At 48.8% G+C, this 18918-nt stretch overlaps 1 protein-coding gene across 7 annotated transcripts in view; it reads right to left on the bottom strand.

Annotated features, from left to right (window-relative positions):
* Window positions 1-3409: 3409 nt before the first annotated feature.
* TNRC6A (trinucleotide repeat containing adaptor 6A) overlaps window positions 3410-18918 on the bottom strand; it is an 86488-nt gene continuing 70979 nt past the window's right edge. For 5 of the 7 annotated variants that reach the window (XM_058680995.1, XM_004586828.3, XM_058680997.1 and 2 more), the window contains 14 exons: window positions 18636-18778; window positions 18111-18257; window positions 17817-17954; window positions 17270-17398; window positions 16816-16893; window positions 16330-16540; window positions 15846-15977; window positions 12705-12863; window positions 10981-11121; window positions 10418-10525; window positions 8883-9104; window positions 7671-7741; window positions 6674-6813; window positions 3412-6261 (listed from right to left, as the gene is read on the bottom strand). In XM_058680995.1, coding sequence (XP_058536978.1) covers window positions 5886-6261; window positions 6674-6813; window positions 7671-7741; window positions 8883-9104; window positions 10418-10525; window positions 10981-11121; window positions 12705-12863; window positions 15846-15977; window positions 16330-16540; window positions 16816-16893; window positions 17270-17398; window positions 17817-17954; window positions 18111-18257; window positions 18636-18778 — 2195 coding nt within the window. In that variant the 3' untranslated portion in view covers window positions 3412-5885. Of the gene's footprint in view, window positions 6262-6673; window positions 6814-7670; window positions 7742-8882; window positions 9105-10417; window positions 10526-10980; window positions 11122-12704; window positions 12864-15845; window positions 15978-16329; window positions 16541-16815; window positions 16894-17269; window positions 17399-17816; window positions 17955-18110; window positions 18258-18635; window positions 18779-18918 lie in introns of all 7 variants that reach the window. The other 2 variants (XM_058680996.1, XM_036492980.2) reach the window with 2 other exon arrangements.

Raw genomic sequence — 18918 nt, 5'->3', positions numbered from 1 at the left:
CTCGCCTCGCAGGATTTCCACGAGAGGTGATGAGGCCGGAAGGGTTTTGCTCTGGCAATGGGCTGAAGCCACTCATGGGCTCAAGAGCGATCTCAAAAGGCGGGGCCTCTGTCAAAGCCAGCTGGGCATCATGTCTGTTCTGCCCCTGGCCCGCCCTGGCATGCTCACGCCCTACATGACCCCAGGACTGTAGCTCTGGAACCATGAGCTCAACCACCTGTATTCTTTCTACAGCACCTGTGCTGTGGTATCCAGCCACAGAAAAGGGCTAAGGCTTCCAGTTCACCAAGACTCTCGCCAGCACAAATTGGGCTTCCTGTAGGTGGCGTCTCCGACAACGCACTGGCAGTGGACCCCACCTAGGACCCCACACACCCTATCTGAGTCCTGGCTCTGCAATTTCAGCTTCTTGCTAGTGGGTACTCTGGAAGGGACAAGGGATGAGGGCTGTCAGATTGGAGATCTGGGGTCGCTGTTCTTTGCCTACTTATAACCATGTCCCTCTGTGGTCTGTTTGGCAAAAGTTTTTGGCTTTAATATTTAAGTGGAATCCTGTGGGGAGGCCGGCTAATCTCCCTCCTTAGGCATCTTACTTCTCAATGCTCCTCCAGAAAAATGGTGCGCCTCCTAGCGGTTGCCTTCTCCACTTACAGGTCAGTAGGTGCAAGGCTTAAATGCCCACCAGGGTGAGCTGGGTGCTGGCCACTAGAGCTTGCTGCAATGGTTGTGTGAGTGAAGCGATTTTTAAAAAAACTATCATCTTATTTATTTATTTTTTATTGGAAAGGCAGATCAGAGTTACAGAGAGAAGGAGAGACAGAAAAAGATCTTCCATCCGCTTGCTAGTTTATTCCCGAAGCAGCCACACTGGCCAAAGATGAGCTAATCCGAAATCAGGAGCCAGGAGCTTCTTCCAGGTCTCCCACACAGGTGCAGGGTCCCAAGGCCACAAGCAGGGAGCTGGATGGGAAGCAGGGCAGCCGGATATGAACAGCCCCCATATAGGATCCTGGTGCATGCAAGGTGAGGATTTACTCACTGAGCTATGGCACCAGGCCCTAGATGATTTTTAAACTTAATTAATTAAATTTATTTTAAAGGCAGAGAGTAATACACAACAAAAAAAAAAAAAGAGAGAGAGAAATTTCCCATTTGGGGATTCGTTCCCCACATAGCCACAACAGTCGTGGCTGGGCAGGGCCCGAGTCCGGAGCCAGGAACTCAAGCCAGGCCTCCCACCTGGGTGGTAGGGCCCCAAGTCCTTGAACCGTCCTGCATTAGCAGGAAGCTGGGACTAGAAGTGGAACCAGGACTCAACCACTCTGACACCGTAACTGTCGTGCCCATGCCCGCCTGTGTGAGGACACCTTGAGCACTGCAGTGCAAGACCAGGCCAAGGAAGACTCCTGCCTGGGCTTTTTGTTAGTTTTAGTTGATCGCGTGGAAGCACAGCAATCCACACGAACAGTGCCCAGTGCGTTTCACCCACATGCACATCCCTGTGACAGCATCATCACACGGCGACATCTGCCTCCCCCTCAAAGGGTCCCTAGTGCCATCACCACACCAACCCCAGCCTCATCCCCAATCACGGATCCGTCTTCCCTCACTGTACACATGCTCCAGGGTATCCTAGGAACAGCACCACACAGTGCCCTGGCTCTCTTGGGTTTTTACACTCAGTGTAGCTGACAGTCAAGTGTGCTGCACACACCGCCAGTCGCCAGTGGCTGGCTCTGTCCGGCAGCGGAGGGCCGAGTGTCAGCAAGGGGCAGTGGAAAGCAGCGGCTCTCCGTGCAGACACGCCCTCATGTCACCTGATAAAGCGGCTTGCTCATGCAGCCAGGGTATGTGAATTTCAGAAACTGTTGAACTGGGGTAGGCATTGGCCACAGCAGGGAAGACCCCACCTAGGAGCCCACACACCCTATCTGAGTCCTGGCTCTCTCTGCAATTCCAGCTTCTTGCTAGTGGGTACTCTGGAAGGGAGAAGGGATGAGGGCTCCGGGACCTGGGGCCCTGCCATACACAGGCAAGACCCTGAGGGAGGTCTCCTGGCTGCTGTGATGGAAGAGCGTTGTGGATCTGTGGGTTAAGCTGCCACTGGAGCACCAAGTCCCAGCTGCCATGCTTGCCATCCAGCGCCCGGGGCCCTGGATGGAGCTCTAAGCTCCTGGCTTCAGACTGGCTCAGTGCTGACAGTGTGCCTTTGCCTATCTTTCTTTTTAAAGATTTGTTTTTCATTGGAAAGCCAGATTTACAGAGAGGAGATAGAAAGATCTTCCATCCGCTGGTTCACTCCCCAAGTGGCTGCAATGGCCAGAGCTGAGCCGACTCAGAGCCAGGAGCCAGAGCTTCTTCCAGGTCTCCCACACGAGTGCAGGGTCCCAAGGCCTTGGGCTGTCCTCGACTGCTTTTCCAGGCCACAAGCAGGGAGCTGGGTGGGGAGTGGAGCAGCCAGGACACAAACTGGCACCTATATAGGATTTTGGCGATTTTAAGGCAAGGGGCTGTCAGCGTTTATGGGTGATGCAGCTGCCTCTTGTTCAGGGCTCCCACTTCTTAAGATCAGACAGGGAAAAGATATCTTCAACTAAGCCAACTTGTTCAGTACCCATTGGCTTCCCTCAGTCCCGATGCTTAAGAGCACCTTCATCCCCATCACTTTATCCTGGAATGGACCTTCCCTCAACCTTGGCATCACTCCCGGGTTCATCACCTGGGCAACCAGACAGCATGGCTCTACCACCATTTTCTGTCCTTAAATGTCGACGGCTATTACCCCTTCCAGCAGTTGCTTAGCAACTGCCCTCTGCCTGATGCAGTGGATCATGTAGTCAAGTGTTGGTGTGGTGGCAAGCATCGGAGGCTGGGAACACACACACACACACACACACACACACACACAGAGTTTCCACCTGCTGGTTCACTTTCCGAATGCCTGCCTGGAGTCAGGACAAAGCCAGGAGTCAGCAATGCCATCTAGTGTCCCAGGGGGCTGGCAAGGACCCAAGTTCTGGCAGCCTCTCCTGCAGCCTGCTGGGCTGTGCACTCAGAGGAAGCAGAGGTGGACTCACACACCCCCGGGAGCTGACACAGGAGGATGTGTGGGCCCACCCTGTAAGGAGTAAGCCCTGCTAGTCTTGCCTGCTTCCTGGGAGAGAGGAGATGCCCACCCTGGAAGGTAGCAGTGGACTCCAGAAGGTAGGGAGGGTGGACGCTGGCAGGCCCGAGGCGGCGGGGAGCACAGCTGGGTGGGCCTTGAAGCAAGGACTGCCACACGGCTCTGCAGGAGGGGCTGGCCCTGCGACAGGTTCAGGAAGTCTGCAGTGATGGTCACTTAGGGTTTGGAGCCACCAGAGCATGCTGAGAGGAGCGGGCAGAAATCAAAACCACTTAAAAAAGTTTTTTTTTAATCAAACACCTTTTATTTCCACGTTAACAAGCGCAAAAAACTCCCAAACACTTTTAACAATACAATTAACGCAGTCATGAAGTCAATTATATACTACTCGAAGCCCCAAAAGGTCAATCAAGCTTAACGTTCCAAACATCTCCAGACATGGTTTTTCAAAGCTACCTTTGGTTTTTGGAAAAACCAGTACGGAAGTCAATATACATTGTATGCAGTGAACAACATTTTGCTTCTATGAGTGAAGGTGTCCAACAACATTAGCTTACACCTGGCCAGTTGGGGCGTGACCGGAAGCCGTACACTGAAGTACACACACAGGTTGGGTGACCCGGGAGCCTCTGCAGCGAGAGGCGAGGGCCGTGGGGGGAGAGAAGGCCAGTCCAGGCTGTGGCATTCCGCGTGTCGTAACAGAGGTATGAGAGTTTAACACTAGTACACTGTCAAGTCATTAAGCTTCATGTTCCAAATGGTCTCTTGCTGAGGCTTGAGATGGGCACAAATGGTGGGGATATGGAGTCACAGGAGAGTTTTGAGCAACCAGATGCCAGAGAGGCTCAGGGGGTAGGGAGGAGCAAGCTACAGTTTCCCATTGTCCTCACATTGTTTCAGGGTGAAATGGTGGAGAAGTTCAGATAAAAGGTTCAAATATTTGCTTAGATTTTTTTTTTTAAATCGGTTGCTCTATGAGAACCCTCATACATATAGCAACTTTGAAACTTTCATTATAAAAAAGAGCCTACAAATAAATTCACAAAAAAGAGACAATTAATGTTGAGCAGCCAAAAAAGTCATGGTTTATTATATCTGAAGAAATTTCATAATTCAAACACAACCAAACTGTACATTTTACAATCACATTCTATTTGTAAACAGTTAAAAGCCACTGACTTCTTTTGCATCTTAGGACACAAACAGTTAGAATCAAGGCAATGAAATGATGGCAAATTGTGTACTGTTAAAATTTTTACCCTTGTTTAGTCTCTCTTCTTTGACTAAGCAAGCATTATAATACCATTTGTGGGCAAAAAATGGGGGCGGGGGAGAAATTTAAAAATGGTGTAACTCGTTAGTTTTGCAACAACATTTAAAATTTTCTTTATACAACAAACAACTCTGTAAGCCCAATACCTTGGTTACAGTATGCATAGTTACTGATTTCGGCTTTAAGGAACAACAGTTGGACAGGAACACAGTCACGAGAGAGCAGAAACAGAGAGCCACTTGATGGGGTTACAAAAATGATCATCTACCGATTATTAGCAAACCATCATCACTCACTAATAAAAAGACAGCATCGGAAAGCAGAATGTCAAACTCCAGCTTTAAGCATTTTTTTTTTCCTGGCTTTTTTTTTTGTCTTTTTTTTTTTTTTTGGCAGAGAAAATTCTTTAACAGAGCTATATGTAGTATCAGTGCTAAAAGTTGGGGTTTTCCTTTTTTTTTTTCCTATAAGAAACTACAAGGAGGGTTTTTTTTTGTCTTTTTTTTTTTTTTTTTTAACTGGGGAACTGGTTTTCCTGAGAACCACGCTCTTTGATTCAGGACAGGAATAGAAAACAAAAGAACATGGCCAAATGCTGCTCCTTTTGTCCCAGAGATAGAAAGCATCTTTTAAATCATCCTCCATTTTTTTTTTGTCTTTTAAAATTTTTTTAAATGATGGAAGAGTAAACATTTTTCTTCTTCTCAAAAACAAACAAAAAAATCTGTAAACAAGAAGATTCACCGTGGGAACCTTCAAAACAAAATGGAAAAGCCTATTCAAAGTGCAGGGCCCGTCCTGGGTGGCAGGTGGGCTGCGAGTCACAGCTGTGGCCACAGTTTTTCAAACTGCAGAGCGAAAATTCTTTAGTTTTACATGAAAAAAAAAACTGGTGCAACACTTTCATTAATAAATGCTAAGTCAGTATCATAACTTGATCTTTTAAACTCCACGATACCACAATAAGGTCAAGGCATACTTGAGAGCGCACACCTCTGCAGGACGTCCTTGAGTAAACATTTACACCGGAACAGCTGCCCCCATACTGCCGACTAGACGAGAGAACAACATTCAGTGCAAAGGTAAAAGCTCATACATTATCAGCCCAAAACATGGTTTTGCAAAGAAACTGAAACAGATAAAAGAAGAAAGGGGGCGGGGGGTGGTGGGGAGGAGGGGAGGAGGGAGAGGAGGAAGAAAGAATCCAAAGGCTTAAACATGATGAATACACACAAGTGAGCTCATCCGATACGGCTTAGCAGGTATGGCGCTATTTGGGAGTGTAAATAGATAGATACCTTTTCACATTATAATATTGGCCTGCATGATTCAAGTATTCAAACTGATATGTTTTGGGGAAAACAAAGTGGAAAATGTGCAGAGAGTAGCTGTTCCCACAGGTGGCCCCGGCTGCAGGCGGCGAGCCCAACTTCTTAGTGCTCCTTTCTTGCGCATCTTGAGGTCACAGTTTGAGTCTACATCTACACCTTACATGGACTCTCCACCCCCACCCAGGTGGTCAACAGAAAGAAAAGCATTAATGGGGGATGGGCTGCTAATTCCTCGGGGGTCGCTGCTGCTTGGAGGACCCCACAGGCTTGTGGAATAATGGGGGGTCCCCCAGAGTGAAGTGCCGTGAAGGTCTCCACAGTTAGTTCCCGACAGCCCAGCACCATTCCAGTGATTGAGATCGGTCCGGCTGGAGAAGGAGTGGGAACAGTCGAGGGAGCCCAGCCGGCTCTGGCTGGACCCGAGAGACTGCCAGCCAGGAGAAGGGGTCAGAGACTGACTTTGTGCAAAGAAACGACTGATCTCCTCTTCACTGGCAAACTCAGCAAGAATAGTCGTGTTCCCCAGTACACACCTAGAGGAGAGAGGTACAGGCACGTGAGGGAGCGGGCACACAAGGCTCCAGGGCACACAGCAGTTGCAGAGCCAGGGCCCAAGCTGTCAGCGACCCAACAGCTTCAGGGAGCGTGGGCAGCTCTGGGACTGTGTGGGGCAGGGCCTGGCTGTCCACAACTCTCCAAGGTTGAGCCCAAAGTAAAACTCCGCCAGAGCGCCAGCGAAGCGCGGCGGCTGATGCCCTAGCAGCACAGGAAGGGTCCGCAGGGAGCCACTGTGACCAGGGCTGATTTCCCCCGAGCAAGGAGATGGGTCTCCAGTGCCCAGCGAGCAGCTGCCGTCAGGATGCCTCCTACGCAGTGCCCCGGGCTGCGCATTCACACGCGCTTTTCCCTAACCCGTCCCAAAGGCAGGCGGGATGGTCAACTCACATGTGCAGAGACTTTTGTGCCTTCACTACCTCTTCCTTTGAACTGTAACGGACCAGGGCATTTCCATGTGGGAGGTTCAGGTGGAATGTGATCAGCGGGCCATGCTGCATGCACAGGGTGCGCAGAGTTGAGCCATCAATCTAGGAGAGAGTGGGGATGGCCAGAAGTCAGCCTGAGGGCCAGCTGGGCACGCTGCCCCGGCTGCCCCTCTGCTCCCGGCTCTGTTCTTCGGTGGCACTCGCTGCTCGGATGGGAGCCAGCAGCCCCTTGCCTGCTCTGGTCCCAGCACTGCACCTGTGGGGCCGCTGGGCTCCGGCACACCCCACACCCCCAAGACCTCCATCCCTTAGTCAGCCTCTGCTGTGGCTCCGTTGTTTCTCTCTTCCTGGGGTGAAGAGGGAGGTAGGTCTTTAACGAAAATTCAACCTCCAGGGCCCATGAAAACACTCTCACCTCAAAGAGGGGAGGTGAGAGTGTCTGAGGCAGTGGTCAGGTTACTGCCTGGGGCACTCAGCAGAGGCCGAGAACAGGTCCTCGCTGCCAATGCATGCCCTGGGACAGGCGGCAGCAGGTCACAGCTCGAGGTCTTAGATCCCTGTCACCCACATGGGAGACGTGGATGGAGTCCTGGGCTCCTGGCTTTGGCCTGGCTCAGTTCTGGATGTTGTGGGCATTTGGGAAGATCTGGCTTTTAGCCCCCCCCCAAATCTAATAATAATAATAATAATAAGTAGTAGTAGTAGTAGTAATAAAGACCAGACCAGGCTTCCTTAAAATGTAGCGCAAGCCACATTCACCTTGTGAAATGCTGGTCTCCAGAGCCCAGCCCTGCAGGGCCCTGGGTTTCAGGCTGGCCTTCATGCACATCTCAGCACAAGAGCTCTGTGTTATCTTCACACCAGTCCTCGGTCACTCCTCTGTCCCTTCTTGAGTGTCACTAAGGGCCGCAGTCTCACACAGACTGGAACCCTGTTTCCACCCTCCCCGGAGTCCTCACCTGAGGTGTAAGGTTTTTTAGAACAAGCCAATTTGTTATTCTCCCTGAGCTGCTCTCACCCCAGCTGGAACCTAAACAAGGAAGAACAACAGACAAGTCAGTTTCCCAGCACTGCAGCAGGACAAGTGCAGCACAGCCAGCTCCAGGGCACACCTGTGAGGACCACTGCCAGCTCCAGGGCACACCTGTGAGGACCACTGCCAGCTCCAGGGCACACCTGTGAGGACCACAGCCAGCTCCAGGGCACACCTGTGAGGACCACTGCCAGCTCCAGGGCACACCTGTGAGGACCACTGCCAGCTCCAGGGCACACCTGTGAGGACCACAGCCAGCTCCAGGGCACACCTGTGAGGACCACTGCCAGCTCCAGGGCACACCTGTGAGGACCACTGCCAGCTCCAGGGCACACCTGTGAGGACCACAGCCAGCTCCAGGGTACACCTGTGAGGACCACTGCCGCCCGCCCACCTCCTCCACCTGCTGCCCTGCACTTCACAGGGGACGTTTTCCTCCTTGGTCCAGACAGCGTGCTCATTCCAGTCTCCGCCAGGCATCTGCTCCTGGCACAGTGGCTTTGCTGCAGGTCTTGGGGAGTTGCAAGTAGCAGCAGTGAGAAGGCTGCTTTGGGGCCTTCTTAACGACAGGCCTGAGGTCTGACAGACACCTGTACATGTCTGTCACGTGCACCTGCATGCTGTGAAGCTGGAAGGGGCAGGCAATGCACATGATGACCAAGCCAGCTCAGCTCTGGCACCAGGGCCCACTCTCCCCAGCAGCACCTCTGTTTAAACAGCCCCCTTACACCTGGGCCAAGCTATCAACACACACACACACAGTCTTCAAGGGCTGGCTGGATTATTCCTATCTGCCCCATATGCCAACAGTAGCTTCTGCCCCACAGAGTAGAGTCTTGGGGTGCAGGCCTGTCAGCACCATTACTGCACCCTTAGACAGCCCTGGAAAGGAGACCCACAATCCACTAACTCAATCGCTGACAGACAGCAATGTGGCTTCTGGCAAATGCTCTGACCTAATCATAAATCCGGTTCAGACTCTTCAAAGATCTGGAAACTACTGAAGACAGCGGGCATTGGGAACTGTGTATTTCAGCTGTCATTCTGTGGAGCCGAGGTAACAGGTCTCTGTCACAGGAGACTTGGACTGGCGAGCATTCAACACACACACACCCCATGAAATCACCTCTCCCTTTACCTGGGGTGTATCTGGCGTCAGAATTTCCCCATCCTCCTCCTACACGAAGGGGAGAATTATCCCACGTAGACAAGGGCGGCTTCTGACCAGTCAGTCCCGGTGGTGGGCGGGACGGAGCAGTGATGTTTTTAGGTGGCAAAGGGACTTTCCACAGCTCATGAGCCAGAGAGGTGTTTGTAACTGAACCAGGAGACCACGTCAATTTGGAATCACTATTTCTGGCTACTCAAAGAAAAAAAAAAAAAAGAAGAGGAATAATATTTAGACAGGAGAACTTTACATGTTAGGAACAGCCAACCTCCCATGAAAAATAAATCAAGCAAACAAACAAAACTATTAAAAACTCCACATCAAACTAAACTGCCAAAGAAGGAAAACCAGAAGCCCAAAGAAATGGTACCTTCCTTCAACATGTGCAGGCCAGGGGCCTGTGAGCAAGGTCTGAAGGCCCAGGGGCTCCTCGGTCAGCACACAAAGCTATGCTCGAACCAAAACCACAGCACTGCTTTGAACTGCATCACAGGGCCACTGTGAACTCCTTACTTCAATAATCGTAACTATGGCACTCGGGACAGTGACTTAGGACACTGGACACATTTTAGAACTTGGGTGTTTAATCAAGGAAACATTATGGGTGGGCTGCCCAGCTTGGGGCTCACTCCGAGCAGGTGTGCACCAGAGGCCTGCCTCTCCCTGGCAAGCAAGGCACAGGCTGCTGGCCCTGCGTCTGGCCATCTCTGACCCTGGTGTACAGTCCCCTCAGAGTCAGAGAGGTAAAGCCATTTGTTCACAGGTCCAATGTAGAGCCAGGGGTCAGTCCTAAGCTTGTAAGACTTTGAAACAAGGTGTGTGTGTGAGTGTGTGTGTGTGTGTATGTGTGTGAGATGGCGGGGAGGGAAAGGAAAAACGAGGAGAAGCAAAAGCAACCAGGCTGCTGGGCACGTTGAAGAGGTGGCACTCCATAAACCAGAGCAAAGAGAATGCTAAGAAACACAGGTACAGAAACGGATGGACAACCCTGCATCCTACTTCCCTATTCTTTCTTCTTGGGCTTATAACGCATGCGTTTGTGGGGCCAGCACTATCCTAGCTGTGGCCAGTAGACTGGCCACAAGGGTCTGCCACTGCCTTGCAACAGAACTAGGAGGGAGTCTGCAGTGAGCAGTCACGCACTTCCACATCAATCTGACTCTGTCGTAACTATGCAATCCTTTTTCTAGCAATTCAAGACTCATGTCTGTTGTCTTAGAAACTACAGTTACAATAAAAGTAAAAGGAACCAAAGGTCCTTCACTACGGAGTGCTAGGAAGCCACTCTGGCAATGGAGGAGAGCTGGCTTTCAGGGAAGCAAGAGTTGATTCTTTCGGCCAATGATAGCTAGGTACAACAAACATGAAAAGGAACAAATGACGTGAGTGATATTTTGCGGGTTCACAAAGCCACCTAACTCCCTGAAAGAAAGACTCTAGATACAAAGAGCAGAGCCTTGAAAGCTTCCCAAGAGGGACCCTGTCCGGTTCAGGATGAGGCCTACCTGAAGTGCTTTGTGCTGTACTGCTGAGGGGAACGTTGTAGTTGGAGGCACGAATGGATGACCAGGCACTAGTTGAAGGCAGCGTGGTGTTCAAGGATGAGGACGACCCTGCATGGAGGAGGAGTCCATTTAGCCAGGGAACAGGACTGCAGCAGTATGAGCAAGATAAGGGGACAGACCGGCCCCTGGTCATGGCTGGTGCACAGGGCAGCTCCTGCTTGCCTCCCAAAGCACAGCCATCAGACCCGCCTAAAGCATTCACGTGGGCTCGGGTCAGGTGTCCTGGCACTCGGCAAGCGTGATCCCTGCTGCTCCTCTCTTCTGCCTCTGCGGACTTCTCACCAGCACACCCGATCCCAAGCTACCCTGCCCTGGGCATTACTGGCGTGCCAGGCCTTCTCCAGCATGGCCCATGTGACGGCTCTGACTCCCACCCTTTGTCTCACTAAGAAAAACAACTCCCCGTTTTTCTATTCAGTCCTCAACTCCAGCATCTCCACAGCGCCCTGACAGCTGCTTTAGTGGTTTCTCCATCCCAGGGTATCCCGAGCATGCCCGCGTACCACTGTTCCTGTCCCTGAGGTGGTCAACTTCCCGCACAGTATTAATTGAAAGATTGTTTATGACACTGCCAGGAGTGACGTAAGGGTCAGTTTCGGGGTCAATGTTTGGATAACCTTTCCATGGTTCACCAGGGCGAAATTCTGGAAATGGAAACAAAATGAGTTTAAGGCTTAATCATTTAAAACTCCATTATTAGATATTCAAAGATATTTATTTCAAAATCCTAGCAATTCTTAAATACTTCCCAATTTACACTAAAATCTTAACAGGTTGGTTCAGTAATACAGCCTTCATAGTGTAGATTATTCTCTATGAATATTAACGTTTTCCCTAACTGAAAACTTTCTATATTGTGTGTGTGTTTATTATTTGAGAGGCAGAGCGTCAGAGAGGGAGAGAGCTTCTATCTGCTGGTTCACTCCCAAAATGCCTACCACGGCCAAGGCTGGGCCAGGCCAGGTAACTGGAACTGAACTGGGGTCTCCCATGCGGGTGGCGGGGTCTTGGCCCTTGAGTTGTGATTTGCTGCCTCAGCTGCACTGGTAGGGAGTGGAGTATGTGGGAATCACAAACGAGAACTCACACAGGATGTTGCTGTCCCAAAGCACTATCTAAGGCTACGCCTGTGAATATGCAATTCAACCACTCCTAAAATGTGAAATGTTCCCCACAGACATGTATAAACTACACACGTTAAGGGGCAGGTATATGTATTATTTTATAGTGCTTTTTTTTTTTTAAGATTTATTCATTTTTTATTACAGCCAGATATACACAGAGGAAAGACAGAGAGGAAGATCTTCCGTCCGATGATTCACTCCCGAAGTGAGCTGCAACGGCCGATGCGTGCCGATCCGATGCAGGGAACCTGGAACCTCTTCCAGGTCTCCCATGCGGGTGCAGTGTCCCAAGGCATTGGGCCATCCTCAACTGCTTTCCCAGGCCACAAGCAGGGAGCTAGATGGGAAGTGGAGCTGCCGGGATTAGAACCGGCGCCCATATGGGATCCCGGGGCTTTCAAGGCGAGGACTTTAGCCGCTAGGCCACGCCGCCGGGCCCTATTTTATAGTGCTTTACAACAAATTATAAAACCACAGCAGCTCAAAGTCAGACAAAGACGGCTATGTATACATTTGTGGCAATCCTTCAGTATAACTGATAACAAAGTCAAGTTACTTTCCTTGTTTGGCTGAAGAGAAATCATGAATGAAGACGTTTGTGTGATTCTTCACACAGGGCAATGGACTCATCCCACTGTCACTGCGTGGCGTGTACAGACACAGGCAGCAGGTGCACACACTTTCAGTAGACTTTACGGTCAATCTTGCCTTTATCATACAACCTAGCTTCTTTTCGGCCACGCGGAATTAGATTATATCAATAGAGAATAAGCCTGGATGTCACAATGCTTTGTTAGAATCACAGTTTCAGGGATCTGATTTGTGTGCAGGCTGCTCCACTTCCTATCTAGCTCCCTGCTTGTGGCCTGGGAAAGCACTGGGCGGTGAGCCAAAGCCTTGGCACCCTGCACCCGCCGTGGAAAACCGGCCATTGCTGTCATTTGGGGAGTGAATCAGCAGACCGAAGATCGATTGTTCCTTCTGTGAATCTGCCTCTCAAAAAGAAGAAAGAGAAAGAAACGAGAGTAAGAGGAGAGAGAGAGAGGAAAAAAAAAAAGGAGCAAAGAATGAATCCCAGTTGAAGAGAGCTGCCAGCATGGTACCTGGTGGCCAGTTAACACTGCTAGAGCCATTAGGCGATTTGGCACGGGGCCAGCCATCTCCTATTGAACCTGGAGGACTGGCTGGTGAAGTACTGCTGTTCATAAAGTCGTAGGGAACAAACGGAGACTCTTCCAGCCGGAAACCACTTGAAATAGCACCTGGAAAAAGAGAAACAGCAATGAGCCAACACACGGCCGCATTTAGGTCTGTGGGTAACGGGATGGGACACAGAACAGAGGCCCTCTTAGTCTACAAGCACGCTGACACGCTTTCGTCCTGACATTCCAACAGCCCACCTGAAGGATCCTGAGAACGACCTTGCCTCCGTAAATCTGCCTTTCAAGTAAAAATAAATACTAGTGAGGCTTCAGTTTAGAACACAAATGGCTCTCCTGGCTCCTCCCTCTCTTACTCTGCTCCCTTCAGGGCTCCTGGCAACGACGCCACGGGGCCAGGCTGCTGTCAACTCACCTGGCTGGGCTCTGCATTACGTAAGGCAAGTTTCCCACCCCATCTTCACATTACAGCTAGAGGAATCTTTAGAAAACAAACAAACAAACAAACAAAACGCAAATCCAATCATGTAACCTCCTATCCTGAAGCTCTTCCACGTCTTTCCACCCCACAGCACCCAATTTCCAGCATTTACCTCCACTGCCTTTCCTTGTGGCTTTACCTCCAGAGGCACCCGCACCCAGAATGCCCCGGGCCGTCCTCTTTCAACTCTGCACCCACTACCTTCTCCTTGGTACATGTGAAGACTCATCCCAAGAGGAAAATATTTACAAAGCCTTCCCATACCTACTCATACTGACTCCTGACTCGATATGCTGATGTCACCTTATATTATTAAACTACTAACATTGATTTTTAAGAAACTATTTATTTATACATTTGCATACTTACTTATTAACAGTCATAATTACATAGTGGGAGGAAAAAAACAAGCTCTTCTACCTGTCAGTGGCTGAGCTGGGCTGTACCAGGAAGCTGGGAGCTTCATCTGGGTCTCCCACTCATGGGCAGGGCCACAAGCACCTGGACCCTCTTATGCTGTTCTCCCAGGTCACAAACTCCCACCCATTTGGGATGCTGGCATCAGAGGCTTTACCCACTACACTGCAACACCAGTCCAAGCACTAACTTCTATAGTTCTTATCACACTGCACAAAAGCTTTACTTTGCTAACAACTTGCTCCCCAAGTGCAAATCATTTTATACAAACACACACACATTTTTCACATTACATACATACATTTAAAAGTAAGTACATATGTACACACAAATTCCAGGTACCTAGTACAAGGCAGTCAATTCATACTTCCTGAATGAATGGGTAATATGAAGCAAAATGAAAACAGTATTTCTAAAAAAGTTCTGAGGAGGCTGTCTTTGGCTTAACAGTTAAGATGCTGGGGACAGGGGATGGGGAGAGGCTGTCACTATGGCTCAACTGGCTGATCCTCCACCTTGCAAGCGCCAGGATCCCTTATGAATGCTGTTCGTGTCCTGGCTGCTCCACTTGCAATCCAGCTCCCTGTTTGTGGCTTGAGAAAGCAGTTAAGGACAGTCTAAAGCCTTGGGACCCTGCACCAATGTGGGAGACCAGGAAGACGCTCCTGGCTCCTGGCTTTGGATCAGCTCAATTCCGGCCGTTGCGGCTACCTAGGGAGTGAACCAGCAGATGGAAGATTGCTATCTCTGTCTTTCCTTCTCTCTGTATGTATGCTTTTTAAATAAACTAAATGTTTTTAAAAAAATAATAAGATGCTGAGTGGGACACCTGTGTTTTATATTGCACTGCTTGGGTTCAAGTCTTGGCTCAGTTTCTGATTCTAGTTTCCTGCCAAGGTGCATTCTGGAAGGACGGGGATGCTACCACAGCTGTGGAAAACCAAAATGGAGATTTAGGATCCTGTCTGTGCCTTGGCCCAGAGCCACTGCTACTGCAGCCACTTGGGGAGTCAATGAGTGAATGAAAGATTTCTGTTTCTTTACTCTCTTTCAAGTAAATTAAAATGAAAAAATTTCAATTTAACCATTGAGAAGGCAATACTGAAAACGTGATATGTGATACAGGAAAAAAATATGCAAAGAAAATGTGTCAAAGTGAAAGAAACTGGCAAAAATGAAAACTATGGTTTATTTTTTCAATACTACACTGAGTAAATGTTAGTAAGAAGGTAAGAACAATGGATTCACTTAGGAAAAAAACCTGAATTGGGGCTGACACTGTGACACAGCTTGCTAAGCCTCCATCTGCAGTGCTGGCTTTGAATGTGGATGCCAGTTCAAATCTGGGCTGTTCTATTTCTGATGTGGCTCCATCTGCAAGAGTAGTAGAGGCTGGCACAGTTTGGGCACCTGCACCCACATGGGAGACCCAGAAGAAGCTCCTGGCTCCCAGCTCTGGGCATTTTGCACATTTGGGGAATGGACCTATGCATGGAAAATCTCTACCTTTCAAATAAAAGTTTACTAAATAAACAAAAACCAAATACTAGATAGAAAAAAGGGGAGGATTTTTGTTCGTTTTGTTAAAGATTTATTTTGAGGGTGACATCTTCCAATTCACTGGTTCGCTCCCCAAACGGCAGCCATGACCACAGATGAGCTGCTCTCCCAGACTGCCCACATGGGCACCTGCTTTCATCCTCCTCTGCGTAAATGTGCATTCAGCAGGGAGCCTGGATTAGAAGTGCAGCAGCCAGGACACTCACCAGCATCCATACGTGACGCTGGCACCGTAAGGGCAGAGGATTAGCCTGCATATCACTACGCTGGCTCAAAGGGAAGTATTTTTAAAACGAATCTTTATTTTCTTTCATTTGCTGGTTTGCTACCCAAACACCTATGGAAGCCAGGGCTCGGCTAGGTCAGAGTCAGGAGGTCAATGTTGTTCTCCCCTGTGAGTGCAGAGCCCAGTTACCTGAGCCATCACCTGCCCTTCCTATGCAATGAGCAGGAAGCTGGCTGCAAGCAGTGGACCCGTCTAAAGTGGCATGCAGAGCAGTAACTTAACTGCCAGACAGCCATCCGAAAATACTTTCTAAAATGAGACATAGATACAAAATATGCCAAGATTTGTTTACTATTATGCATTTTTTTTAAAAAGGAAACCATAGACATGTTTTACATACCATGTTTGCTGGAGTTTTGATCCAAAGATGTGTTCACAGAAATGCTGTCCACTGTCGTCCACTTCCTTAGTCGTGACTGTGGCTCTTTAATACTGTTCATATCCATATTTACATTCAAGTTTGAGTTCAAGCCTTAAAAATAAAGAAGCATTATTTATAAGATAGATCCCCCTTTTGCTTTTGGTGGCATAACTTCTGTTTTCCAGAAACACATGTATAATTAATGTTTTCAATTCTACTTAATGTTCCTTAACTGCCATCACAACGCACTCCTAACCTGGCCGAGTAATGAAGGCAAGGAAGGCAAGGTTGCTGTACTCATGCGGGAGACCCAGAGAAGCGCTTAGAACCTGGCCTCAGGTTGGCTCGGTGGCCTGCTGTGTGGCCCGGCTGCTGTGGCCATTTGAGCAGTGAACTGCGCATGAAGCGCTCTCTCCATCCTCCCTGTGGCTCTGCCTTTAGCACCCTGGCCAGAGGAACCCACCTATAGGGAAGTTGCTGAAAGCATTTATTGGTGATGGCCCTTTTTGCAGCTCAGGTGTAGTGTGGGGCATGACGTTGTCCAGGAAAGACTTCATGGCTGGCTGATGGAGTGACTGCTGCTGTGATGGCGGGGTCTGTTGTTTCACCAGCAGGTTTGGGTCAAGCTGACGAGACTGCTGCATCATTTGTTGCTGCACGCTAAGAGGCCGACCCTTCAAACAACAAACGATTGGAGTAAACTGTGGGAAAAAGAGCCTTCACACAGATGCAACATTGCATATCTGCATTCATTTTCTTCTTAGTTAGAAGGTAAAGCGTCACAAGGAAACAGTTAATATGCCACACAGACCAACAGCAGACTTGGCAAACACCGTATTTTATCAAATTTTGATAAACAGACATATCACATTTCTTGTTACAATGGAAGTGATACTAATGGAGTTGGTTAATGCGAAAGCCAGCACTGCAGGCGCAGGATCTGCTGTACCTGCTGGTCTTGCTGCTGCCGGTTACCAGAAGGCACGCTTCTCTGACTCTGCGCCCTTTGCTGCTGTGCTAACAATCGCTGCAGAGAAGAGGGCAAAGAGACTGTCACTAGCACGCCACGACCCGTGAGGACGCTTCGCAGGACCGTGGCCCAGGGAGCCCCGGATGCATGCCCCGCCCTGTCTGCTTTCCGTTCGATCTAAGCCTTCCCCTCAACAGGTCAGTTTTTCCTCATCAACCCGCCCCGGCTTTAACCCAGCTCGGCCTCCTCCCCTGGAACCCGGGACCTCTCCAGAATGCTCCTTCCACAAGCCTGTTCAATCCGTCTTCCTTCATCCACTTCAAGCCTCACGGGGGGGTCATGACCTGTTGCATTTACTGCAGCACTTCCTCCACAGAGTCTAGTGTGACTGACTGGCACACACTTGTGCACTATGTGAGACTATTCTACCTACCTGTAACTGGGAGATTTGAGAAAGCTGGTTTAGTTGGGATAGCTGGTTCAGCATGGCTACCTGCTGAGGGCCAAAGAGCGGATTCAGGCCACCGTTGTTTGGTGCATACTTCAGCAATGAAACTGGAACCTAACGACACAATGGTGAGTTAGACACGTTGATGAAGTACCTGAGATCAGCCCCATGCACAACATATTTACAATGACCAACAGAGCAATTAAATTTATGAGAATTCATTGGGGGAATTATAGTCTTTCTCTTACTATCACTCACATACACCTTTTCTTATGTAAAAGACAACAGAATGAATCTTAAACTGGTCAGTTTGGCTATTAACCTCATCCCAAGACATTTTATAGAGGAAAAAACGGTAAATTTTTAGGCTTAAATTATCCTTGGCCCGCTTTCTTCACCAGCCCCATATTCTTTTGTAACAGGTGTATCGAAAAGATCCCAATAAGTATCGTGACGCTTACTAGTCATCTCATTCCAATATAAAATTATTCAACGTTCTTTTGTGGGTACCTCATAGAGAATGGACACTTACCTGAGGGGAGAGTAATGGAGGAGGCACTTGAGCACGGAGATTAGGCTGAGATGAACTAAGAGGTTGTGCTGGAGGCTGCTGCATGCCCCGGGGTTGTGCTGCTGTGTTTCCAACACCAAACATACTGGGATTGCCATTCTACAAAAAACAGTTATATAACATTGAGTTCTTTAAGGACCAATGATGCATTACCAATTGTATTACTGATTAAAACACAATAACTACACGTAAGAGAAATCTTATTACTAGTACAAATCATTCAACAGAGAGCCTCAAGTATATATCTGGACTTACCTGTCTAACAGAATTCAAGTTTTGCATACCCAGCCCTGCTATGGAGCCAAGGGCCTGGTTAGGTAGTGCACTATTTGAAGGGGGGAGCTTCATGCTTTGACTGGACATAAACTGCATGTTTTGGGGTTCATCTGCTACAATGCCATCCTGATTGAACAGACAGAAAGATGTGCAACACCAGCCAAGCAGACAAGCGGAAGGAAGAAATCATTGCAGGAACAGAAGAGAAGTCACATGACATTCCAGCATCAACAGGAAACAGGTAGAAAACAGAAGAGATCAGATTAGTGTGGATTTAGAATACATACAAAGAGCCAAACATATTTTATGGAATTACGGAGAAAATTTCAATGCAACTTCTATACTAAATCGAGACATAAAAAGACAACAAACTGTAAATTCAGTAATAGGATGCACTGGATTATAACACTTTACATTATATTAAGTTGTTCTAAAACTTTTATGTGAAGACTGTGCTACTCACTGTACTAGTTGATTAGTCAGAGTTAAAAGAAAAATACTTACCTTATCAAAATAAGGACTGCGCTCCATGGAAGACTCTTTGGAAATCTGAGGCCGAGAACCAGGGCCTTTCCCGACCGTTCGATTGTAATCACCAATATTTAGGCTATGTTTATCTATCTCCATTCGTTTGTCTTGTAACATTCCTAATGAACAGAAGACTTCATTATCAATCATGAGGACAATCCAATTAATATGAATAGAATCCTCTCCTGAAGGCCGACAGCCCTTGCCCCCTCTACCCTTAGAAGTGGCCTCCCCATCCACTGAGACGTCCAGGCTGACC

This window comes from Ochotona princeps, chromosome 24, assembly GCF_030435755.1.
Source record: "Ochotona princeps isolate mOchPri1 chromosome 24, mOchPri1.hap1, whole genome shotgun sequence".
NCBI lineage: Eukaryota > Metazoa > Chordata > Mammalia > Lagomorpha > Ochotonidae > Ochotona > Ochotona princeps.
The sequence above is the reverse complement of the archived record's forward strand: the minus strand, read 5'-3'. Positions and strand labels throughout refer to the sequence as shown.